At 49.9% G+C, this 26,965-nt stretch overlaps 1 protein-coding gene across 1 annotated transcript in view; it reads right to left on the bottom strand.

The window, feature by feature from the left end:
• The window catches only part of STX8 (syntaxin 8), a gene marked incomplete at its 5' end in the record, with an annotated part of 118,049 nt that overhangs the window by 21,566 nt on the left and 69,518 nt on the right, over window positions 1–26,965 (bottom strand). Inside the window, one exon of the mRNA XM_014960120.1 lies at window positions 19,565–19,666. Within this exon, the coding sequence (XP_014815606.1) occupies window positions 19,565–19,666 (102 nt within the window). The remainder of the gene's footprint in view (window positions 1–19,564; window positions 19,667–26,965) is intronic.

Genomic DNA, 26,965 nt, shown 5'->3' with positions numbered 1-26,965 from the left:
AAAAAAAAAAAAAAAAAAAAAGGAAGATTACGTTTCAACTTTTACAAGGGAAAAAGTTGCAGCAGCGTTTAAGCGAGTCAGCAGTTCATCACTAAGATGACTCTTTTTTTTTCCAGAGAAGCATCAGCATTTTTGAAGCCATGATGCCACCAGCATCATCATCATCATCAACGGGAACGTTAAAAAAGACTTAAGGTCGTGGGCGGAGGAGGGCAGCGCTGCCAGCAGCACCCAGGGACTGCACACAGGACAGCGAGCAGCAGGTAGCTGTCACGGGTATTTCATAAATCCAAGTGAACCGAGAGGCTTTAACAGTCCAAAGGAGGGAAAAAAAGAAAATAAGATTTGTGGTGAGAGAGGCAGTGGCTGCACCAGGGATGGGGAAGCTGCAGGAGCAAGTTCAGGTGATGAGATCCCCAGTGAGGGTCAGTTTGTCCAGGTGGTGGATGGGCGATGCCCATCTATCTGCTTCCCCATGACCTGCTGGAGCACGCGGATGGGAAATTGGGAAATGAACTGCCCAGAGTCCTGGGTAATGGGCAGCAATCATTATCTTTCCCCCACTAACGACACTGTGTGAGGAACACTGCTGGTACTGCAGGTTCTGGGAGAGGCTGTTCCATGGAGGCTTCAGACACGGCTTTATAACATTTTCTATTGAAAAGACTCCCAGTTTAACACGAGTCTATACAGCGTTATTCAGCAACCCTCCATTATCTAAAGAATTACAAATTCCCTATTTTCTTGATCTATATAAAGTAAAGGGCGTAACCCCATCACGCTCGAGAAGGTGAGAGTGTGCTGAGAGTTCTCCCTCCTACCTGAGGTATTTTTACCAAAGAAATGTCTTTAAAAATATCTCTCAGAGAAAGTCTCTTATGCAAGAAGTTAGGTAGTTGAGGACTGCTGAAGTGCAGTCTAGTTTGATCAAAGGAAACTCCACCACAAGGAACTATTTCATGCCCTGTTGTCTCAAAGGAGGCCACCATAAAGTGCAGAAAACCAGATGATCAACCCGATTAGAAGGTCTAATCTTCTCAGAAAACCATGAAAGGCAGGAGAGCTCTTGAGATAGGTTGAGGGAGGTGGTTCTCATCCTCTTCTCTGCTCTGGTACTGCATCCAGCTTTGGAGTCCTCAGCATAAGGACATGGAACTGTTGGAGCGGGGCCAGAGGAGGCCATGGAGATGCTCTGAGAGCTGGAGCCCCTCTGCTGGGAGGACAGGCTGAGAGAGTTGGGGGGGTTCAGCCTGGAGAAGAGAAGGCTCCGGGGAGACCTTAAAGCCCCTTTCTATATCTGAAGACTGTCTACAAGAAGGCTGGAGAAGGACTTTTCACAAGGCCAAGTAGAGGTAGAAGGAGGGGTAATGGCTTCAAACTGGAAAAGGTTGCCCAGAGAAGCTGTGGCTGCCCCATCCCTGGAGGGGTTCAAGGCCAGGTTGGAGGGGGCTTGAAGCAACCTGGTGTGGTGGGAGGTGTCCCTGCCCAGGGCAGGGGGTGGCACTGGATGATCTTTAAGGTTCTTTCCAACCCAAACCATTCTGTTATTCATTGATAGGTAGGAAGAAGGAAAGTGTAAGGATCTAACAGTGGTGTTGGGGGCACTGGGAACCACCTAGAAAAACGTTGGGTTTACCAAGCCACCAGATGAAGTGACTAAGATGTAATCCATCGCTGCAAAGGGCAGTTCAAGTCATCTTGGCAAAGTAGCGATGAAAGGAGCCCACTTGCAGGCTCTACTAAGTAGGGAAGCCCCAATCTCCGGAGCGTCAGCCATGTCCACACATCTGTGGATAAACATCAAGAGAACGTGCCTTCCTCTGTGTCAGTGAACCAAGAAGGAACACCCAAAGAGCCACGTCTGCAGAGTAGCCTGGGCAGGACAGACAGGTTACCTCGCAGGGCACTGGGCAGCAATTCACAGCTCATCTGACCAAAGCATGACAAATCCTGGACCACATCCCCAAAATCCGATGGCTTAACCCCAATTCCTCTAGGACCTCAAAGTCAGAGATGGTCTAGGAACAGGCTGACAGTGACAATACTCCAGACAGGCACAGAGGACATGGACACAGCCAAGCCACAGGCACTCAGGGACAACAGCATGTTGTTGTTCCACAAAGGACAATACATATGTGAAGGAGCTACTAAGATCTGTCAACCACTGCAGATGGAGCCAGCACTGGCCTGGCAGGAAAGAAGAGCAATTCGTCCCAGCAATTGCTCCACTGTTACTCCCAGTTCCTCCCTTCATCCCTTATGGCCGTGAGGTCTTTTTTAGTGCTTGCCTTCCAAGAACCTTGGCAGAAGAGCACAAACCCTACAGGGAAGGCAGAGCCAGCCACACAAGGCCACAAAGATGGGAACCCTGCCTAGAAATAACACATGTCCTCCCCTCCTGATGCCCCATTTCTTCCTTGACTAAGGCTGAATGAAGACTTTAAAAGGAGACGGGGGTCATCCCCGCTATTTCGGAGTTACAGAGCCAAGCTGGTGTCTCAGGTGAGCTGGACCACCACTAAAATCAGCCACTGAGCAGAACTGAGCCAAAACTACCCCTTACCACACGCTCGGCTCCCCTATGAACCTTGCCAAATTAAGCAAGGAAGCAGACGACTGGAGCTGGTACATTGTAAAACTTGTTCAGTCATAACCCATAAAAATACCTGAATGCCCACCTATGGACACTGACACACCAAACCTCGCTTTTGGGCACTTGCACATCACTCAGCCTACAACCAGCTCACTGTATCAAGTTATTTAACATCTAAATACGCAATTCCAAGCTCTTTGATGACTTACAGTTCCACTTATCGCCAGAATTAGCAGCACAAAAGGGTCACCATTAGCACTCATTGACTTTCTCATTTACCCTGCAGCAAAGGAAAAGCAGTTTTACTCAACTCTTCCTTCCTTGGAAGGGGACCACTAGCGTTTGGTTCCTCCGGCAGCCAAAATAAAACATGCACCTTTCCAACAGAACCAAGCCACCTGGACATCCCAAGTGAAAAATCAAAGTTTCATGCATTTATCAATTACCAGAATTCAACTTTCCTTATCTCAAAAGGGCTCGCACAACATGCGACACAGCAAAGCCCTCTCCCACGAGCCTCCAAATTCACCAACTCTTTAGTTCAAGCAGAATCTGAAGGCCTAAAGCGTGATTCTCTCCTTGCGTGGAGCACATCATAGTCTCCAGAATAGCTTCACATTCCAGCAGCTCAGTGGACACACTGGAGCAAATCCAGTGGCAGAGAAGTCCCAGCGGAGGTTCCCGGGACAGGAACAGCTTTTCATCGGTGGGCAAGGCTGACCGATCTCAACTGAAGATATTCCTTTTCAGGAAAGTTTCTCTTTTAGACCATTAACCGCTAATATGCACACACAAATATGATATGAATGTTAAGTACACAACATGTGTAACAAGAATGGCACTTATTCCACATTCATCTACATAATTGCATTCAGCTACCAAAGCAACAAGCATCTTTGAAATACCAAAAGTGATGGTAAACAAGCATAAAACACTTCAGGATGTAGGAAGGAGAATAGAGGACAGGGCAAAGTAGTCACGCATCCAACAGAAATATTAATAATGTTGGTATTACCAAAGTAAACAGTAAAGCAGAAGCAGCAACACTGGAAAAGATGTGTAGAAATTAAACAAAACCAAAATTTAATTAATTAAAAGCAAAGGGCTGAGGTGTAACATGAAGACTGAAAATCCACCGAGTCTCCATTCGAACCGCAAGCTCTAACAAAACCCGGCGATCAGCTTTAAACAAACATCTACCCAACTCCCAAGCTATTTGAGTATCTTGTCAAAACACACACTCCAAATAAAGTGTTTCTGAATCAGAAAGCACAGAATGTAAAATTCAGGAGAAGAAATCAAATCTCCTCATCTCTGCAAACTGGAAATGTTACTGTTTATAATGCTGCATTCCCCCTGAAAGCATGCCGTAAAATATTCAGCATGAATCATTTGGCACCAATTGTGTTTTTGTAGAAGGCCTAAACATGGGGCTTTTTTTCCCCTCGTTTTTGAGTCTTTAATTCAATATCAAGGTGGGAAATTAATAATTTTGCATTTTATTTAAATGCCAGAAAAACATTTGCTGATTCTCTAGCAGGAATGAGTCACTTTGGAACTAAGAAGGTGCTTTTCCAAAACTTTTTAGCAGTACTGTCGCCTCGCTGATGTTGTAGAGCTCAATACAAAACGTCTGCTGGGATCCCCAAGACGCTATAAACACTGCAGTAGTAAAAAAACACCCAACCCTGCAGGAGCTGGAAATCTTACAGTGCTCAATAAAATCACCAAGCGCAGGGAGAAGCAATAAACCTGGGAATCTCTTTGGTTCTGGAGAGTTTATACGTTCCAGATTCCTTGAACTTGGGAGATTTGGGAGAGTTACACAAAAATGCATATTATGTTAAAAACCTAACACTCATGTTATGGCTTCGTATTGTATGAAATACTCATCTTTTCTCATGGGCAACCAGAAGCAAGTGACAAAGCAAACTGGCAAAGGTACAAATATCAGTATAAGGTACCAACTAAATCACTATAAACGATGCTGAAGCCCAGAGAATTGGGGCAAGAGAAAACTGTTAGTTACTACCTACACTTGGGGCACCACTTCACACAATGTGCATCACGTCTGAATTACAGCCACAAAGCTGGAACTGTTCAGCTGAGGAATTAAAACAAGTTTACAGGGATCACTGATAGGTGAACGCTGTCCCCATTCTACTCTGGCTCATCCGTCACCTCCAGGTCACAGTTCCCAAGTTGTCATCTCCAACTCCCTCTGCTGAGCCCTGAGCCTACCTTGGGCACTCTCCAACATGTGTGAAAAGCTCCTTAGTTTCAACATCCATCACAAACTACTGTCCAGGCTCTACCTCCAGAGAGCCTGACCATCTTCTGCTTCTCCCATCCCAAACTGGTACCAAGGCTTCTCCTTGGGTTAACGTCCACTCTTCCGAAAAAGCAACAGAGCAACATGATGAAGACAAAGTATTTCAGTTTTGGATCCAAGAGACATGAGGCTTCTCCAGATCCATACCACCTTCAGCCACCACACCAAGAGTACCTGGCCACCGGGCTGGGCCCAAAGGCCATGCCGCGTCTTCAGGAGCTGATGGCTGTAGAGCCTGCAGACCCAATTAACCACAGGGCTTGGAGACACACCTCCAACTGGAGTGGAATAAACACCTCACTAGACACTTGTTAAGCCTCGCAAAAGTGCAAACACTATAAAAACCTTAATTCTAGTAGTCCTGTGTTTTGTGTCTCAGGTGGGGATATTTTGGCTCCTCATTTTTGAACTTTTGAGCTGACTTTGTTGGTGGAGAGACACTGATTTGACTCCAGTCAGCTCTGGTCTGTGCCAGCATTAAAGTCTCCTCTCTGGCTGCCAGCCAAAGGGAGATCAAATCAGTATTGATCATCACCACCAAGAAATCTGAAGAAGATAAATAATACAAAGGACTGCGGCGTTTATTTGCAACTGCTCTGGGCAAACAGGGTGCTGATGGCAACGGCTGATGGCACATTCCCTATACCAGAAACTTGAAAACAAGGCTGGTACTTTGGGCAATTTTTATTCTTTTAGGTGATTTTCAAGGCCATTAGCGTCACCCTCATCAGGCCATGAGGCCAACAACTAATCACCTGGCCAACCCATGAAATTTCAAAGATAATATTCCTCCCTGTGTAAATACAGACACAGGCATCGGCCTCTTAATAGTGTCTGCCCTTTTTCTGGCATAACCTCTGCCCCTCCGTTAGGGTTGACGAAGGATGCTGTAGGACACACAGAACCCTTCCTACCCCCCGGGGGTTATTTTTCCTTCCCATCCGGAGCAGGTCGGTGGGCTCTGGGGCTGTCGGAGAGTGATGGCCCCTGGCACCGCCGGCCTCACGGGGGCTTCTCCCTGCAGCTCGGCACCACGGCACAAAGGCAGCGCAGGCCTGTCCCCCCGCCGGCCCCTTCACGGGGGAGGCCAGGGCCTCACACGGCAACGGGCCCCCTCCAGACAAAGCCTGCCGGTTTCTTAATTAATTAAGTCGGGAGTGAAAGACGGCCTAAAAGCATCCCACTTACATCCTTGGAGAACCCTCAGCCCAGGACTTCAAACGCAGGCCGGGCCCGGCCTGTCAAACCGCGGCCTAAGAGCCGGCCGGCGAGTTCTCTCTTGTAAATGGGGGGACACGGGGCCTTCCTCCCGGCCTCTTCAGCCTCCTCTCGTCTCCCCTGCGGTTCCAGAGGCAGTGCTGGGTGGGAGAGGAGGAAACAAAGGCACCGCTTGTGTGTCAGGAGCCCTCCCGAGGGTCCGCGGTTCAGTCCGCCCCTTCTCCGAGGCAGGGCAGCGTCTGGAGAGCTCTTTAGGAGTTTTCGTCTCATTAACATTTCCATGAGGGATCAAAGAATATATTTAAAAAAATATATATAAGTACAATTCCTGCTAGGGAATGAGAATATATTAAAAAAACCCTGCTCAGACGCCCTTTCCCTGATCTATTGCATTATTCTTAGATAATTGTCCCTTCATGAAACCAGATTTAATTCCCACTGAACCCCCCAAAAGTCTCCGCGACTCCGTCCCACCAAACCCGTACTTTTTCCATTGTCGGGGCCGGGTTGCTCTATGTTCCTCCCAAACAGAACCCAATTATTCCCCCGGCAGTAAGTCACCGGGAGCAGGAATTGCTTTAATTTCGTGCCTCGGAGCAGCTGCTGGGGGTGGGCTGGGCGATGGCTGCAGCCCCGGCGCTGGTTTGAATACTAAAGAACCACTGGGGCAGGATTTTCTCCTTGGAGGAAGCAAATCAATGAGCTTTACGTGTCCAAAACGTGCCTTTTTTGGTTCTCCTCTCCTTAGATATTTGCCTGCCCAAACCCCACCAATGCGAGGGCTGCCAACCCACCTGGTTGGCAGGGACTGGGAGTGGGGAACCGGCCCCACTGCCCCGGCCCCCATCGCCCCAATTCTTCTTCTTCTCATTAGAAATGCCCAGCAACATCCCCCCAGACAAAGCCACGGCAAACAAAAAGGGGGGAAGGGGAGAGAAGAGGATTTTTTTTTTCCTTTTTCTTTTTTTTTAAAAAAAAAAAGAAGAAAGGAGTGCGGAGGAATTCTTCATTCACTGATCTGTAGAATACATTAATATCCCCGAGTGTTGGCACAGCCTGTAATGCTCGGGGGACCAACAATGCGAGCAATGACTCCGAGTCTGGGATCTTCAAATAAACCACCCCTGCTGTCATGGCCACCGGGAAAGAGAATAACAGCAATATTAGCTGACCTTCATTTTGTTGTTTCCCCAGACCTGACTGCTAGACCTCTGTTTGCCTGTTACTAGGATTTCTTGGCTGAAAAATGTGAGCATTTCCTAGACGATACAAGAGGCAGTTTATTAGGTAAATAAACCAGGCCCTAAGCAGTCGCTTCTGCTCAATAATGAGGAGGGAAGGAAAGGAACAGACCTCCCCACACCACCTAAAATAACCCCAATCAAGGCTCTATAACTACCACCACACGCATATTTTTTCAACAGACAGTTAATGAACAAGAGAAGGTCATTTTAGCCTCGCCAACTTGTGAGCAAAACCATTTGCTCAGAAAACTATAGGCCATAAAAATCACAGCAGGCACTGGCTGTATCGTATAAAACTGTCCATCTATGGAAGTAGAAAGAAGTTTAAAATAAGAGTATTCTTTCACGCTTCTGACAAAAGAAAGCATCAAGGGGAAAATGTTTATAGAGGAGTCTTCAAAGGAGGGCTGGGAAGGAGAGCGCTGGGAACACCTCGCTCCCTTCTCAGCTCATCTCCAACTACTGTGATAAATGTAATTAAATTAACAGGCAGACAACGACCCAGGGATGAAAATTAAAGGCGATTTGCCAGCCCACAGCACCTCCTGCAAAAGGCTACTGCTGCAAATTAGAGGCAAGTTTTACAACATCTCCCAACGCATCTCACAGATCCATGTAATAACCAGACGGTTTTAGAAAGCGTGGCTTGGAAAGTGAAGTTTCCACTGAAACAGAGCTGGTGATACCAATTTCCTTGCCAAAAAGGCAATGTTCTGGTGCATTTTTTATATATATAGAAGATAAGTATTACACAGTAGCTGCTGCGTGTTGCAGTCCAACTGGGGATGTGGTACAAGACAACCATAATGCATCAAAAGCCACGCGAGGCACAGCCTCACACCTGCAACTCGTCCGCAAATCCCAGCACTCCCTGGAATTCCACAGCAAAGGCACTCGCACAAGCTGATCCTCCGGCAGCAGAAACAAACCCCTTCCCTCCATCCACCCCAAAGGGAAAAACGATTTCCAAAGCAGAGAGGTTTTATATCAAAACAGGGAATCCCACTTTGCTGCTGTGCACAGAAAGTGCTTGGGCCATCAACGTCCAACTTGGTTTGCAGACACATGTGACGCTCTGGTGACGCATCTCGGCTTTCACCGCAGGGCTTTAGAAGTCACTGCAAACTCTAGATCCAACACTGGTACGACAGCATCAACGTCAGCCCTGTGTGTGTCACCTCTGTGTGACATCCAGCACCAACACCCACCTGAAGCCTGGGGCAAGCAGACAGCTGGCCCACCCTGGAGATACCTTGAAGGCAACGTTCACACCTTCAAGTCAGCATCAGAGCCATGCCGAAGTCATGGCCCATCATCTGCAAAAACTACATTGAAATTCAGTTTTAAAACTGAGGCTGGTTTATTAAGCTTATGACTTAAAACCCTACTTCACAGTAGAAGCAAACTGCATGTTCCACCACAAGGAGGGTGGTGAAGCTCCTTCTGGAAGCAGCACATGCTCTTGCACATGCCCTTTGGCAATGAGTCCAACCCAACTCATCATTCCCAGCCGTGAAACTGCTGTACAACCTTCTGAGAACTGAAGGCAGTTAAGAAGCTTCTCCCCTGGAGTCCCAGAAGGAGGTCTGGTGGCTACGGGTGCTCCTTCTGTCTGCACCTCGCCCTCTGCCAGGGGGTAGGTGTCCAAGGGGATGGTCCCATTTAAACCACTGCCTTCCTCTGTGCTGGGGCTGGGCATCCCACAGCAAGTCATTCCTGTGGAAAACTCCATCTGCTGCTCACCCCGGGGACATGAGTGCAGGGTCCTGCTTGGGGACAGGCAGCAGGACGATTTCTGCCCAAAAATACCCACCTGGGATTTCTGCCCAAAAACCTGCCTGGGGCTTTTCCCACCCAAGCCCCACAGCCCCCAGAGGATGAGCTGAGCTGGTTCCAGCAGCAGCCACCACGGCGCTGGGCACACGCTGGCCAGGTCCCACGTCCCATCACCCAGCGCACGGCTCCCATCTGCTTTCCCAATGAGAAACCCCCGATCCCAGATGTGCCACATGGTTTAATTAACACCTCCTGCTGGAAGCACAACTCCTGCCATTTCAATGCTTCAAAACAAACGCTGCATGAACATATTTGATTTCCACCTTAACTAAATTCTTTTTTTTTTTTTTTTAAATACCACCACAGACTTTGGCCATCCCCCATCAGACCTGACTCCCCCCTCAAGGGCAGGGCTTTCTCACTGCTCTTCCCGTTTGCCCAGGGACAGTTTTCCCCCACCAGCATTAGCACAATTGCAGGAATCCTACTGTATTTTTGCAAAACAAGAAAGATTGGAGATCACAGCCCCTGTTGATTTATATCCCCAATTTCTGGTGGGATCAACATCCTCTATGCATCCCAGAAAGCCCCGAAGAGACAACATAACCACTTGGTCCATAGCAAACTCATTTCTCCATTGACCACATCCTCCACGTATTGTTGTGTCCCTCAAGTGCCCGGGGCCTGTGAAGCAGAATTCCAGATGCCGGACCCTCTCTCTGCCCCGGGAATGTGTCTGCAGCAGCGCTGGGCTCTGCACAGCATCCTTCCCTGCGGGGGGATCTAGGGGAACAAGACCAAGAGAGGCTAGAAACGGTTTGGGTATTTGGGAGCTAAGGATTAAGGCAGAATTTTCAAACTCTTAAAGAATCAACACAAACAGTTAACAGAGATAATTCTCCCACACCCCTAATTTAGTCTTAACGGGGCACGAATTCCCCAAGCCAGAACACCGTTGTATTTCAACTCCAGACCGGGCAGAGCAATTATTTTGTCATTGAGCATGTTAGGAAAGAAAAGGCAGAAGGAGACGAGTTTCAGCCTCTTTGGTAATGTACAAATTAACACATTTCAGCACCATTTTCAGAAATATAAATTAATGATTTAATTCTGCAACATGTATCCTTGGAAACCGAGCTGTAAGCAGTCGCCCTTGGATATTTCACACAATTCCATTTTTTTTTTTTTTTCAATATTCAAATACAACTAATTGCTTGCCCTTTCGGAGTGACGGACAGCTTGGGTGAGCAGGGTGCCCGGGGGCTTATTTTACCCCCCAGATTTGTAGAATCCCATTTCATGGGTTGACAACAGCTGCTCTAAATCTCCCGATAGGTATGAACAAGCATTGATGAAGTTCAGTCTGTTTGAACAGCTGCATATGCAAATGTAATTAAGAAGATGTTCTACTGCCTTTCGCACTCCTATCCACCCCCCTCCCCCCCCCTTGCTCCGACTTGCCATTTCCCAGCTTCAGACTTGAACCCGTGCCCGATTTACATCTCGCAAGCGAGGCCCAGAAATGCCACTCTCCTTTCCCCCCTACCGTTATTTGAGGTGGCCTCAAATTTAGGGCTCAGCTCTTGAACAGCCCATTATTCTGCAGCTTTGATGCCCGTGCGTCGACACTGCCACTTGGAACACAACCCCCCAATACATCAAGCCAATACATTGCAGTAAAGTCATTTCCCCCCCTCCATTTGACGCCGATGACTCTGTGCCTGCCCTTCATCCCTTCTTTATACCACCCTTGCTCCGCAGCCTTAAGCCAACCATTTCACTTGTGTCTCTACCTCCAAAAACTACCCAGCGAGATACCCTGGGGGTTACTGCAGCTGGAAAAAGGCACGTGGGAAGAGGTGGCCCAGGTGCAGAAGTCCCAGACAAGCTGGGTCGTGCCGACTGGTTAACAGCTGCTTGAACGTGCCAAGCCATGGCTTGGTGGGAGGATGGAGAAGGCTGCAGTGGTTCTGCAGGGTCTCGGTGCCACCGGGCGAACTGTCGTTACGTGGAGCGAGGTGGTTAATGAAGCCAGGACTGATGCACACTGAGCTCCAGCTCTTTCCCTTCAAACTGAACATTAGCTGGGATACGTATCCCAAAACCAGGTGGATCAATGTGCAGCCCATGTCCGGCAGGAGAGAGGAACCACAGCCTTCACACAACCACACCATAGAAGGGAAAATGAGACATGAGCAACCACAAGGTTGTCCCGTTACCATCAGCAGGACAGAGGCTCTAGAGCCAGCTGAAGAAAGCCTAATTAGAGCATCAAACTAAATGGTAAACAGGGTAGAAAACAACGGGAAGGGCAATCAGATCCAACGGAGCTAATCAGGTTAGGCCAATAAGATAATGAATTTTCTAGACAAAGGCACCACGATAGATCCCATCCACGCAGGCTTCAGCAAAGCACGTGATACAGTGCCACGTGGGAAATTATTAAATGAGAAAGACGGGGATTAGCAGAACTGTAAGGCCAGGAAATCAGTGAAAGGCAAAGCAGCGTTGAAAGAAGGATCCGAATGGAGGGAGGTCACCAGCGGAGCTCCTCAAGGAATGGTCAGGAGGCTGATCTTATTAAATATTTTTATTAATGACCTTGGCACAAAAAGTAAGCGTGCTAATGAAATTTGCTGATGACACAAAGTTGGAAAGGAGTATCGGCAGAGAGGAAAGCTGGGACAGCACGTAGGAAAAAACCGGGTAACTGTGAGGATGAATGGAGGAAGGCTGAAATTCAATGGGATGAAAGAGGAAGCCACACACTTGGGACAAACAATAGCTTTTTTGCTACGAGTCAGAAAGAAAATGAACTCCAGGTGGAAAATGTTCAAGAGTGAGAAAGGCCCAAACAAACAGCTCAAACCAGAACTCACCAAGGCACCGACAGGCTGTAACTGAAATATTTCCAGCAGCCAGAAAAGTGCTAGAGCTGGTGGAAAAGCCATCATGGGAAGACTCCGGGGATGTTGTGGTCAGTTCTCATGGTTAAAAACTCAAAAAGTTTGGAAGAAGCATAAAAAAGGGCTTATCAGGAAAGAGAGAGATTAATTTAGGAGATCAAAATGTAAAGATGCTTGTTCATCCCCACAAAACAAAAGCTGGGAGGGAACGCTGGGTGAAGTCTCAGCCACACGCATCTCGGGGAGTAAAATAAAAAGGGGGAAAGAACTATTCAAGAGACCAGAACAAGGGTTGCACGTGGGCAAAATGAAGTGTCCCTGACAAGCCCAGGCTGGCAATAAGTTTATGACCATTGCAGCCTTCCAATAGGAGTAATGGGGGGGAAAAAACAAGCTTGTTCTCAGAAATTTATCTTGAAGGGATCCTATGACCCAGAAGGCTCTTCCTGTCCCTTCCTGCTAAACACACATGGGGCAGACACCACCAGTAACCACCACGCTCCTCACCTGGGAAGAAATTCAGAAAGCAGCCCCAAAGCAGCTTTTTTAAAATAAAAAAAATAAATAAAATACCGTTTATGACTGCTTAGGTCCATCCTCTGCCATCCGTTGAATCCATTTCAATGCCTCAGCATAAGCAATTTGAAGCCAAACACTCGAGCTCTGAATCCAGCACATGGGAGGAGGTGGCTCGGAGAGGCCACGAGCTGGGGGGGTACAAAGTCACGGGGAGAGCCAGGAGCAGGCTGCTGGGGACACCCCACCAGCAAAGTCATTGTCCCAGCACCGTGCCTGACTGTCTGAGTGCACTTGCTGAATCAGAAAGCATCCTTTGGGATGCTTCTTCACACAGTTGGACATCCCGGGAGCTCCTCACCTGCTCCCGGGGGGCTCAGAGCTAAACGAAGCCCAGGAAAAGTCTCTCCTGTTCTGGGGAGACAACAAACGAACCAGGAATTTGGGATTAGCAACACACCAAAATTACTGGACCAGTTCATTTAAAAGTTGTTCTATTAATATAATTAATGGAGCCACATTTCCCTCTACGTCCCTCAACTAATCTGCTTTGAGGCTTCTCTGGTGTTTAATGAGACTTGAGCTCACCCTGCCTTCCCCCCCCCCCAACGGGGCCCTTAATTGGGTCTCTCTAATGAGGATAGATGCCGAGTAAGCTTGTAGTAACTTCTTATCTTTGCAACCCCTCTCTTTGGCTAATTTCAGCTTCAATGAGGCAGCGGGTTCAGAAGTCAGAGGGGCAAGGTGGGAGGAAGAGGAGGGTCGCTGGGGGCTGCAAACCCATTGCTTCCTCCCGAATGCAGGCTCAGTGGTGGCAGATCCCTGCTTCTCCCGGCTGCACCTCACCTGGTGATGGAAAACCAGCTCTGTGGGAGGAAAAAACCACTTTGGGGAGCTCAGAGGAGAACTACAGCCCAAAGGAGGGTGGTGCAGGAGGCAGCAAGACTGGTGGAAAGCTAAATCCTGCAGCAAGATCTCCTGGTATTCCCCAGCAGGTTGTGGGGAAGGGAATGGGGAGACTGGAAAGCCCAGATGAAACTGCACCTCCTGTTCAACCCCTCGGCCACCTCCCTGGGCTGCTTGAGTCCAGGGATGCATTTCAGCCACCGACGACCAGTGAAAACAGCAGCAACAAGCCCAATTCAACCAACACATCCATCGTTCTCCCGCTAAAATTTCTTTCCGAAGCTGGAGTAACAGCTCAGAACAAACTTCTCAACGTGTAATCGCTTACAATGGAAGAAACTAAAGGAGGGAAAATCATCATAATAATAATAATAAAAAAAAAAAAAATCAGGAAAATATCTAAGTTGCCAGGCCAAGAAAAGTCATGCTGTAGAAGCAGGTTGCTCCTCCCGGGGAGGAACAGGGGTGTCACTGCCCCCGGGGTCGGGTTGCAGGAAAGGCTGATTTCATGGCAACTACACCAGCTTCTCCGCTCCGCCGAGAAAAAAAACCCATGGATGGGGACTTGCTCATCTAAACACCCAGCCTTATGTCAGAGGAACAAACCTGAGCAACTGCCATCCAGGATTTAGAAAACCCATTAAATTCACGGCAAAAATAACCGTAACTTAGAAGGGGGAGATCGCAGGATCTGGCAGAAGAAGTCCCCTGCCTGCGTGAATCATTATTTTCTAGAGGAAAACTTGTATTATCCAAGCTACTCTGTTTTAAAACAAATGAAACCTTCCTAAAACTCCAATTAATAGGTTTGGCAAAGCTCTGTCTTAAATTCAGGTATTTTGGCGATTTGTTAAGATAAAAAAAGACCCCTACTTGGTACCGACTAACTTTTTTCTCCAAACCCCTCCGTCAGAAGGCAAAGGGGAGATGAGAGCATCCACCTGGGGCCAGAGGGAGGGGATTAGATTGCAATGCCATCTTGTGGAACAGGAGAAAACGAAAGACAGGGAAAAAAAAATTGCTCAGGCTCGGCTGGCACTTCACAATTGTGTATTATTTTACAGGACACAGCCACCAGCCCAGCAGGGAACACTGGGTGGGTGCTTCTCGTTTGCCTCCTCTATCTGGAAGCTTAGAGGGGTGAGGACAGAGATAACTGCAAAGACACGGTCTGCTTCCCTGATGCTGGATGGATAAATCTGTCAGGAAGGAAAGTTTGCTCTTTTTGGCTCGTTTTCACTAAGAAAAAGTCATAATCTTTTGTGTTGCTTCCCCAGGAAACCAGCCTTTCTCCACCAAAGAGTGGGCCACCAAAAAGAGTGATTTGGGCAGGATGAGGAGCAGGACCACACCGATCCCCCAGATCCCCTCCCCAATTCCTGGTCTGCTTGAGCAGGACCTTAGGAACATTTCTGACTCCATCCATTGCATAGCTTGGCTGCCACTGCCTCTGCATAGGTCGCATGGGATAATTAGGATAATTAGGCTCCCAGCTGTGTCCTGGGTTACTAAAATCCCCGCATCTCCTTCGGGCACAAACACTTCAGGATGCTCTTACCACAAACACAGCCTGGTTTAACCATCCCCTCTGCAAGGAGCTGCCTACTTGCGGCTTTAGGTGAAAAAGAAACAACAACAAATAATCTACACAGCTCAAGGATGGGGGAAAGTCACCAAAAAGCACCATCCAGGTAAACGAGAGACTTTCTCCTCTGTGACAAGGCCAACTGCGACCCATGGGCCGGGAGAAAGACCCACAGGCTCTTTGCAGACTCCAGCCTAGTCCTAAAATGCTTGAGCCTGATGATGGAGAGAAATAAACCCAACCCACAGAACTGCATATCGGGCTGAGCCGCCCTGTTTTGGGATCCCCCACCCCAAACCTGCACCTACTTACTCAGAATTGCCCGAGATGCCAAAGGCTGGGGACCAGGAGACTCTCAGGATGGGTGTCAGGGACACTAAGGATGAGCTGACACTGGAGCCCCCTCGGGGCAAGAGAGGATGGAAAACCCCACGGGAGCCACACCATGAACCCAAACAACAGAAGTGCTGAGAGTCTGACAGTACTACTCATTTCAGGACAGTCGTTTGCCTTTAAAGAATGTCTATTTTTTTCAAAATTGGGCATTTTGAAGAGTTTTAGAAAATGTGGGAATTTTTGCCGATTGGAATTGGACTGGGTGGGATCCCAGCCAGGTCATCCCGACCCAGGAAAACTGAAAATACTGCAGGAATCCCGAGTATTCTGTCATTAAGGTGTTGTGGCATTTGCCACTTCATCAGGTTGTTGCAGCTCAAGAGTTGGTTTGGGGCAAATTCATGTGTCATTGCCCCCCCCCACCCCCTCAGCATCTCAACCTTAATTACACTTTCGTTTCTATGCTTATTTGTAAATGCAGTTCTCAAGAGGATATTCTGAGGGTTAACATTTCTAATAAAGAAGTTCTTGAGAAATGGTTACTGAGTGTTACTCTGCACATATAAACCTCACCCTAAAGGTATGGAAACTGGGAGAGAACTGGGAGAGAGTGGGGACCAACCCAAAAGAACCAGGAGGAAAACTGAGAAGTCAGGATTGTGCACACAGATGTTCCTGCAGCAAATCTGGTTAAAGGCAGCTTTACATGTGAGTAATGATTTGTGTGCACATTTTGGTCAAAGCTCAATGTGAATTTCTGAAATTTAAAATATAGATATATATATGTATATATATATCTTCCTTCCTAAATGCCTGGAAGGACAGGGACCTGTTGGAACGGGTCCAGAGGAAGCCATGAAGATGCTCCAAGGGCTGGAGCCCCTCTGCTGTGAGGACAGGCTGAGAGAGTTGGGGGGGCTCAGCCTGGAGAAGAGAAGGCTCCAGGGAGACCTCAGAGCCCCTTCCAGTCCCTCAAGGGGCTCCAGGAGAGATGGGGAGGGACTCTGGATCAGGGAGGGGAGCTAGAGGATGAGGGGGAATGGCAATTAATCTGAAAGAGGGGAGATTTAGTTGAGATCTCAGAAAGAACTTGTTTGGTGTGAGGGTGGTGAGAGCCTGGCCCAGGTTGCCCAGAGAAACTGTGGCTGCCCCATCCCTGGAGGGGTTCAAGGGCAGGGTGGAGGGGGCTTGGAGCAACGTGGTGTGGTGGGAGGTGTCCCTGCTCGGGACAGGGGGTGGCACTGGGGGGGCTTTAAGGTCCCTTCCAACCCAAACCATTCTGTGATTCTACGTCCAGCACACACTGAAAAACAATACAGCAATGCCAAACAGCGTGCAAACGCTTCCCCGCAGAGGACTGATGATTTTCAACAATAATTTCACAAACACAGCAGACTCCAGTATATCCCAGGATTTTTCTTCCCCTGCAGTCCCTGGGAGTTCCCGCTGCCACCAGTGCAGGGCTGCCCGGGGCCACCAAGGGCCACAGGCTCTGAGCAGGGCAGCCCTGGTTGGGCAGGAGCGAGGGATGGGATTGTCAACAGCTCCTGAGTCAGCCAGAGAAACGGCACCAAAAATAAACCGCAAATGAAACAACCCACCCAAAACAACCTGAAGGTTTCTGCCAGGACAGAGCTGGAGGGGCTGCTGTCCCCAGCGCCTCGGTGCCCAGCCGGTGGCACCAACAGCCGTGGTGTTAAACCACCTCCAAAGCTCAAAACAACATTTGCATGAGAGCGAGACGTTGAAATATTGATTAAAGTTGGATTTCATCAGCAATACTTTGATTTTATTATTATACTGGCTGCTAACAAAGACCCACCCAGTTCTGCGTTACATTCCTGCTCGTAAAAGGGTGATTATTCCACTATTCACGCCAGGCTGCTCCGCTTGCATCCACAGCCAGTGGCTCCAGTGCAGGCACTCGTCGGGGGAAATAAAAAGACATTAGGATTTCAAAAAGGAGGCAAAAAACCCAGGAACAGGCACGCGCTGGAACACGGAGGCTGGATCCAAGCAAAGGTCTGCATCCCGGGGAACAGAGGGGTGGGCAAGGGGGGAGAGCGAGCACTTCACCCCCATTGAAATCCAAAGTAACAGCACCCAAACCAAAGAGTTACCAAAGAGTTTAATCAATTTAAATGGGGAAATGACCTGGCAGGTGCCAGTTTTCCCACTGCTTGGCTTTGTTCTACGCACGCAGAGGGTTCTTCTGATCTTAATACAGGAGCTCACTTCCAGCGCCAGGGGTAAGGGTGGCAAAGGGACGGGAAGAATGCCATTACAGCCTGTGGCTCCCAGCATTATTGTTCTAAAAGCCCTGCTCAGGCAGAGCAAACCAGTTATCTGAGGCAATACCATGTTTACATATGCCCAAATTGTTATGCAAACACAGGAAACCCTATTGGAGCAGAGGGACCAGGCACCGGGCACTGAGAGGCAGCAGAAACATGTTTTTCAATGTGGAAAGGGTGAGAGAGGTCACCCCCAAGGAATCCAGCCCAGGAGCCTCCCAGCCTTCCCCTCTCCCATCCTCCTCCTCCTCCTCCTCTCACATTCCCCAGTGCAGCCAGTATGGGCTGCAGTGTTAAAGAGACAGGCTCGTTATCCAGCAACACCGTCCGGGGGTGCATGAGGAACCTAAAAAGGGGGAGAAACACCTAGGGAGGGGGAAGGTGTCTGGGAAGTGGGATTCCCTGCCCCATGGTGCTTCCCTGTGCTCCTCAGAAACCTCAGAACCTCAGGGAAGACTCCAGAGGCACACAGGGGCACTCAGCATCATTCAGGCGCAATTATTTTTAGCTTAAATTCATCTTGTGTCAACACTAAAGACCTCAAATAAAAAAGCCAGTGCCCAACTCTGCAGTCACATCTCTGATTTTACCTGTAGTTGGTATGAGAGAAATTGGAGACAAACGCCTCTGAAAAGTCAACTTTGCTCTCCAGAAGAAGCCACAGATTTTCATCAGATTTTCAAAAAATTGCCCCTGATGGAGAACTAAAGAAATCCTTGAAATACATCCTCAGTGCTTGAAAAGTATTTCATTGCCATCTGAGATCACCCGCTTCTGCTGCTAGATCATTGCTCTACAAAGAGTTCCCCACCAGCCAGAAATGGATCCATGACCAAGTCATAGAATTGCCCAGGTTGGAAGGGACATTTAAGATCATCTAGTCCAACCATCAACCTGACTCCGATAAAAACCATCGGTTCAGCTCTTGACTTTCTCTTTATGAAACTACATACACCAAGATTTCTTTAGCTTCTGCCTATAAGTCAAATTCCTACAGAGCATAAATTATTCTTGTTAGGATTTTGAGTTTCCCACTATGGAAAAAATGTACCATGGGCACCAGAACTGGACATTCTACTTCCAGAAGTGTCTCACTGCCACCACCTCCCCATAGACCTCATCCCCAGCCACTCATCCTCCCAATATATTTTCTGCCACCACCCACAGCATCCTCCCACAGCATCATAGAATGGTTTGGGTTGGAAGGGACCTTAAAGATCATCCAGTTCCAACCCCCCTGCCCTGGGCAGGGACATCTCCCACCAGACCAGGTTGCTCAAAGCCCTGTCCAACCTGGCCCCACATCGCTCTCAAACCCCCAGCTCTTCACCCCATAGAGGGAAAACCTTGGTGCCTGAGATCTAAAACCTCTCCTTGGCTGCACGGGAAGGCAGACAAACTGAGCTTTACCCCCTTGCACAAAGCCAGAAGAGTCCCCACAAAGATTTCACATCTGGCAGGCCACCAGCTGGCTGAGAACACGTTCCTGCAGGACACCACCAGAAATGTCCCCGTGGCATCGCTCCCTGCTGGGACTGGTTTGTGGGAGCTGGTAGCTCGCAAGTTTTTTTAAAGCTAATTAACACGCACTGCTCTAATTTCAGACAGTTCTGCAATTTCCAATCAGAATATTGTGCAACACCGGAGTCAAATGGCTCAAGGAAATTAACTGTATCGACACACACCGTGAGTCCAACCTGCAACAGCAGCTGAAGAAGTTTGGAGAGTTTTTTTTTTTTTTTTAACTTTTAAAAGAATCTGGCCTCGGGGGGAGCGCATTGCACGCAGCCTCTGAGCACTAAGCTACCTCCTCATCGTTTAATAACAGCACAGGATTCGTGCTCGAGCTGTTTCCTACCGCAGGATGTTGATTTCTTGTCCACCATCTTCACGTGCCGCGTCTGGTTGCGAAGTCTGTCATCTGTGTTTTCCACCAGGTTCGTGAGGTCGTCGATGATCTCTGGGGAAAGAGAAAAGAGAAACAGGAGCATCAGTCTCTGCGCCCCGCAGCATCCCCGCTCCACCAGCACGTGCCTGCTGGAGACTCAGAATGGAAACCAGCCGCATCCTCCCATCTTCCAGTATGACAGACCAGTGCTCCCCATGCACCCAAAGGTCCAAATCCTGGGAAATGCTATACAGGAGACGTGGACATCAGATTCAGTGCACTCCACTGAAAGGGGAGGGGAAAGAAATGCAGCCTAAACCACGGGATCAGGCTTGATGGCCACCAAGAATAGGCTGGTGGCAGCCAAAAAACACCAGCCAAAGCAAGAGAATTAATGCATTTGTGATAGGAAATCTGAAATTGCAGTCCCTGGAACAAGGCACCTCAACACTCAGCCATTACATAGTCATTAAAACACATCCAGAGTCCCCATCTTCATAAATGCTTTTGAGAGCCTCTGGTGCGACCAAGCAACTATGGAGGAGATGGACAACGTCCCACCTTGGTTCAGTTTCGGAGATGCATGGCCAGCAGTGCTGCCTGCAGCCTGAAGGATCCTCTGGGATCCAGTTCCTCTGGGTCCGGTTCTGAGCCCCCCAGTTGCAGAAGGACAGGGAACTGCTGGAGAGGGCACAGCAGAGGCTACAGAGATGATGAGGGGACTAGAACATCTCTCTGATGAGGAAAGGCTGAGGGACTTGGGTCTTTTTAGTCTGGAGAAGAGAAGACTGAGGGGGGATCTGATCAACGCCTATAAATACTTCAAGGGTGGGTGTCAGGAGGATGGGGCCAGGCTTTTTTCAGTGGTGCCCAGGGACAGGACAAGAGGAAATGGGCACAAACTTGAACATAAGAAGTTCCACCTAAACGTGAAGAGGAACTTCTTTGCTGTGAGGGTGGCAGAGCCCTGGCAGAGGCTGCCCAGGGAGGTGGTGGAGTCTCCTTCTCTGGAGACATTCAAACCCTCCTGGACACGTTCCTGTGGGACCTGCTCTGGGTGGACCTGCTCTGGCAGGGGGTTGGCCTGGATGATCTCCAGAGGTCCCTTCCAACCCCATAGCATTCTGTGATTCTGTGAAAAGGGAAGTGAGTAAAATTCCTCCTACACCTGTTTTTAACAGAGGGGAAAGGAAAATTTCAAGCCAACTCATCCTCAACCTCACACGACTGACCCCTGTATTTCTGTCAGGGCGATCAGTCCCGAGGCTTACACTCAGACTGCTCAGTTTTGCCGATGGGTTTTTTTAATGCTGAAAATGAAAAGGCACCAAATTTCCTTCTTGCTGCCTGTTACGCTCCAATTTTCTTGCAAGAGGCAGCCAGAGCTCCTCGCTGGGTGTAGGAACGCCCCGCGTTTGGGCTGCCTCCTGCTCGGCAGGTAGGGATGGCTTTTGTCGCGCATGAGAAATCAGGGAGGGGGACAGCAGCCAAAACCCCAACACTACGGCACAGCATCCTGCTCTGCTGCCACTTCCAGAACCTTCCCAGCTTATTGACCACTGCCCTAATCAATCCAGGCCACCTTTTGGGACCGGGTCGGGGGCAGCAGCCGTGCCGGCCGGCAGGGCCTGCGCTCTTGGCCTGTCGGTACCATCCCCAGACCCTCACGCTGATGAAACGTCCAGCTTTAACGTACCGTAAGCAAAAGTTAAAATTCATACCCTTCAGTTAGCAAGATATACTCATTTCCTGTTCATTTTTATGCATCCTAACCCTGTATGCATGTTGGTTGAGCATTAAAGAAAATAAGTCCCATCAACGGGACAGGGCCCTTATAAATAAGCTTTTTTTATTTTTTTTGACTGTATTCCTTCAAATAAGAGATTTCCCAAATATTTCTACCAGGAACAAGGGGATGACACTAAAGAGGGCATTCCTTGTATTCCAAAACTTCCCTGTAACACTAGAAGAAAACCTCAGGCTTGCAAGGATAGTGCAGTATGTGATGTTGGTTCTTGAGCTTCTCCAGAACACCCGCACACCTCTGGGGGCCACCAGCTCCCCTGGTTTCCTCCAAAATCCACCTTCCCGCAGCAGAAGATGCTCTGCCATGTGCTTCCCTCCTCAGACCTCACCAAGTACCCAGCAGCGCTCCACGTACAGAGAGAAAACCAGTTTGATCGTACACAGGGATAACGAAAACCCCAATATAAAATAATCAAAGCTCTGAAGACACAAAGGAAATTTTTAACGGAAGAGGTAGCACCGGGGTTTGAGTCTCCCGGGGAGTGGAGGGATTTAAGCACCATCCTTCCATCACATGCTTTTTCAGGCTGCCCCACGAGCACCCCGTCATTGCCAGCCAACCCCCAAGTACAATGATACCCACATCTAAAACATCTTGCACTTTGAAAATATACATCTTTCTTAAGGCACGAGCTCCTCACTCCTGCTCCTCAGCCCAAACCACCCGAGTATCCCCAGGAAGGGGAGGGCAGGGGGCAAACACCACCCGCTTCTGTCCGGCCAGCCTCCACCTCACCCTATAGATCTATACCATCACCCCACCAACACCGCTCGATTCCAGACACAAACCCACGGCCTTGGGGAGCTGTTTATAATCCTCAAGGTTTTATTGCTCATCCTACACCAAAAATCCTTTTCCCAAGTGATGGCAGGTACTTTCTTTGACCGGCAAGATTTGCTCAGTTCAGACATTACTTCTCCTTCTCCTCCTCCCACCCAACTTGCCCAGGTCCGACAACTGCAAAGCCAGCAACATTTTGGGGGAAGCTTTTATCTGTCTTGCGTGATCCAGCACACAGGAAAACCAGCACAATGCTGCCGGCGAGGGCAGGCTTTCTCATGTTTGCCTCTAAATGAAACAAAAAAAGCCCAGTGCTGAAAGTTCCCATCGTTGTCAAGGCCAAAGCGATAAGCACGCTTGGGAAATCAGAGACTTTCCTCTGCCAACACTGACCAGACCCTCCTTGAAAAACATCCTGGTGAACGAGCTGGAGCTCAAGGAGAACAAACGCGAGCAGGAAAATTTTCTGTCATGGTTTCAAAGCCCACGGCGTCACAATTGGGATTTCACCTAGAGCCTCTCTTTTCCCAGCCCCTGGCACGAGCCGTTCCCTGTCAGAACAACCAGCAGGAGCTCTTTCTGACCAGAGAAACTGGACCGCAGGGCTTGGGAGAAGCGTTTCTCCAGATCTATGTGGCTCTTGATATGGTCAGGTTTCAGGGGAGCAGCCCAAGCATGTAACCCACAGATCAACAAGCAACCAGTCCTTCGATGGGACGTGCAGTTAAGACCAGGAGAAGTGTTGGGATGCTCAGGGCACAACCAGGAGGTCCAAGAAGGGTCTTCCCCTCCACCACGGTGCTGGGGCTGGCATGGGAGGTTCTCACCCCATTACCAGTTGAATCAGAAGCCTAAACCAGGCCAGGGTGCCCTTGTAACCACCAACACCCTGCACAGAAACGTCCATCCACCCTTCTATACCCACCAAACACACCAACATCCTACACAGACACATCCATCCACCCTCTATACCCACCACCATTGACATCCTACGCAGACACATCCATCCACCTTCTACACCCACCAACACAACCAAAACCCTACATAGAAACAACCATCCACCCTCTTCACTAACCAATACCCTACACAGAAACATCTATCCACCCCTCTACACCCACCAACGCCATCAACACCCTGCACAGAAATATCCATCCACCCTCTACACCCACCAACACCATCAACACAGGGTCTTCCCCTCCTGGTGCTGGGGCTGGCGAATGTGGCTCTTGATATGGTCAGGTTTCAGGGGAGCAGCCCAAGCATGTAACCCACAGATCAACAAGCAACCAGTCCTTCGATGGGACGTGCAGTTAAGACCAGGAGAAGTGTTGGGATGCTCAGGGCACAACCAGGAGGTCCAAGAAGGGTCTTCCCCTCCACCACGGTGCTGGGGCTGGCATGGGAGGTTCTCACCCCATTACCAGTTGAATCAGAAGCCTAAACCAGGCCAGGGTGCCCTTGTAACCACCAACACCCTGCACAGAAACGTCCATCCACCCTTCTATACCCACCAAACACACCAACATCCTACACAGACACATCCATCCACCCTCTATACCCACCACCATTGACATCCTACGCAGACACATCCATCCACCTTCTACACCCACCAACACAACCAAAACCCTACATAGAAACAACCATCCACCCTCTTCACTAACCAATACCCTACACAGAAACATCTATCCACCCCTCTACACCCACCAACGCCATCAACACCCTGCACAGAAATATCCATCCACCCTCTACACCCACCAACACCATCAACACAGGGTCTTCCCCTCCTGGTGCTGGGGCTGGCGAGAGAGGTTCTCACCCCATCACCAGCTGAATCAGAAGTCTAGACCAGCAGGTTCCCTAGGCCAGGGTGCCCTCGTAACCACCAACACCCTGCACAGAAATGTCCATCCGCCCCTCTATATCCACCAACACACCAACATCCTACACAGACACATCCATCCACCCTCTACACACACCAACACCACCAACACCCTGCACAGACACATCCATCCCCCCCCCTACACCCACCAACACCACCAACACTGTGCACGGACATGTCCATCCCCCGCTCTACACCCACCAACACCGTCAACACCCTTCACAGACACATCCATCCCCCCCCCTACACCCACCAACACCACCAACACTGTGCACGGACATGTCCATCCCCTGCTCTACACCCACCAACACCGTCAACACCCTTCACAGACACATCCATCCCCCCCTCTACACCCACCAACACCATCAACACAGGGTCTTCCCCTCCTGGGGCTGGCGTGAGAGGTTCTCACCCCATCACCAGCTGAATCAGAAGTCTAGACCAGCAGGTTCCCTAGGCCAGGGTGCCCTCGTAACCACCAACACCCTGCACAGAAATGTCCATCCGCCCCTCTATATCCACCAACACACCAACATCCTACACAGACACATCCATCCACCCTCTACACACACCAACACCACCAACACCCTGCACAGACACATCCATCCCCCCCCCTACACCTATACCCACCACCCTTGACATCCTACGCAGCCACATCCATCCACCTTCTACCCCCACCAACACAACCAAAACCCTACATAGAAACAACCATCCACCCTCTTCACTAACCAATACCCTACACAGAAACATCTATCCACCCCTCTACACCCACCAACGCCATCAACACCCTGCACAGAAATATCCATCCACCCTCTACACCCACCAACACCATCAACACAGGGTCTTCCCCTCCTGGTGCTGGGGCTGGCGAGAGAGGTTCTCACCCCATCACCAGCTGAATCAGAAGTCTAGACCAGCAGGTTCCCTAGGCCAGGGTGCCCTCGTAACCACCAACACCCTGCACAGAAATGTCCATCCGCCCCTCTATATCCACCAACACACCAACATCCTACACAGACACATCCATCCACCCTCTATACCCACCACCATTGACATCCTACGCAGACACATCCATCCACCTTCTACACCCACCAACACAACCAAAACCCTACATAGAAACAACCATCCACCCTCTTCACTAACCAATACCCTACACAGAAACATCTATCCACCCCTCTACACCCACCAACGCCATCAACACCCTGCACAGAAATATCCATCCACCCTCTACACCCACCAACACCATCAACACAGGGTCTTCCCCTCCTGGGGCTGGCGTGAGAGGTTCTCACCCCATCACCAGCTGAATCAGAAGTCTAGACAAGCAGGTGCCCTATGCTTGGGTGCCCTCGTACCCCTCAACACCCTGCACAGACACATCCATCCCCCCCTCTACACCCACCAACACCCCCAACACCCTGCACAGACACATCCATCCCCCCCTCTACACCCACCAACACCATCAACACAGGGTCTTCCCCTCCTGGGGCTGGCGTGAGAGGTTCTCACCCCATCACCAGCTGAATCAGAAGTCTAGACAAGCAGGTGCCCTATGCTTGGGTGCCCTCGTACCCCTCAACACCCTGCACAGACACATCCATCCCCCCCTCTACACCCACCAACACCATCAACACAGGGTCTTCCCCTCCTGGGGCTGGCGTGAGAGGTTCTCACCCCATCACCAGCTGAATCAGAAGTCTAGACAAGCAGGTGCCCTATGCTTGGGTGCCCTCGTACCCCTCAACACCCTGCACAGACACATCCATCCCCCCCTCTACACCCACCAACACCATCAACACAGGGTCTTCCCCTCCTGGGGCTGGCGTGAGAGGTTCTCACCCCATCACCAGCTGAATCAGAAGTCTAGACAAGCAGGTGCCCTATGCTTGGGTGCCCTCGTACCCCTCAACACCCTGCACAGACACATCCATCCCCCCCTCTACACCCACCAACACCATCAACACAGGGTCTTCCCCTCCTGGGGCTGGCGTGAGAGGTTCTCACCCCATCACCAGCTGAATCAGAAGTCTAGACAAGCAGGTGCCCTATGCTTGGGTGCCCTCGTACCCCTCAACACCCTGCACAGACACATCCATCCCCCCCTCTACACCCACCAACACCATCAACACAGGGTCTTCCCCTCCTGGGGCTGGCGTGAGAGGTTCTCACCCCATCACCAGCTGAATCAGAAGTCTAGACAAGCAGGTGCCCTATGCTTGGGTGCCCTCGTACCCCTCAACACCCTGCACAGACACATCCATCCCCCCCTCTACACCCACCAACACCATCAACACAGGGTCTTCCCCTCCTGGGGCTGGCGTGAGAGGTTCTCACCCCATCACCAGCTGAATCAGAAGTCTAGACAAGCAGGTGCCCTATGCTTGGGTGCCCTCGTACCCCTCAACACCCTGCACAGACACATCCATCCCCCCCTCTACACCCACCAACACCATCAACACAGGGTCTTCCCCTCCTGGGGCTGGCGTGAGAGGTTCTCACCCCATCACCAGCTGAATCAGAAGTCTAGACAAGCAGGTGCCCTATGCTTGGGTGCCCTCGTACCCCTCAACACCCTGCACAGACACATCCATCCCCCCCTCTACACCCACCAACACCATCAACACAGGGTCTTCCCCTCCTGGGGCTGGCGTGAGAGGTTCTCACCCCATCACCAGCTGAATCAGAAGTCTAGACAAGCAGGTGCCCTATGCTTGGGTGCCCTCGTACCCCTCAACACCCTGCACAGACACATCCATCCCCCCCTCTACACCCACCAACACCATCAACACAGGGTCTTCCCCTCCTGGGGCTGGCGTGAGAGGTTCTCACCCCATCACCAGCTGAATCAGAAGTCTAGACAAGCAGGTGCCCTATGCTTGGGTGCCCTCGTACCCCTCAACACCCT

This window comes from Calidris pugnax, unplaced genomic scaffold (assembly GCF_001431845.1).
Source record: "Calidris pugnax isolate Ruff unplaced genomic scaffold, ASM143184v1 scaffold463, whole genome shotgun sequence".
Taxonomy (NCBI): domain Eukaryota; kingdom Metazoa; phylum Chordata; class Aves; order Charadriiformes; family Scolopacidae; genus Calidris; species Calidris pugnax.
The sequence above is the reverse complement of the archived record's forward strand: the minus strand, read 5'-3'. Positions and strand labels throughout refer to the sequence as shown.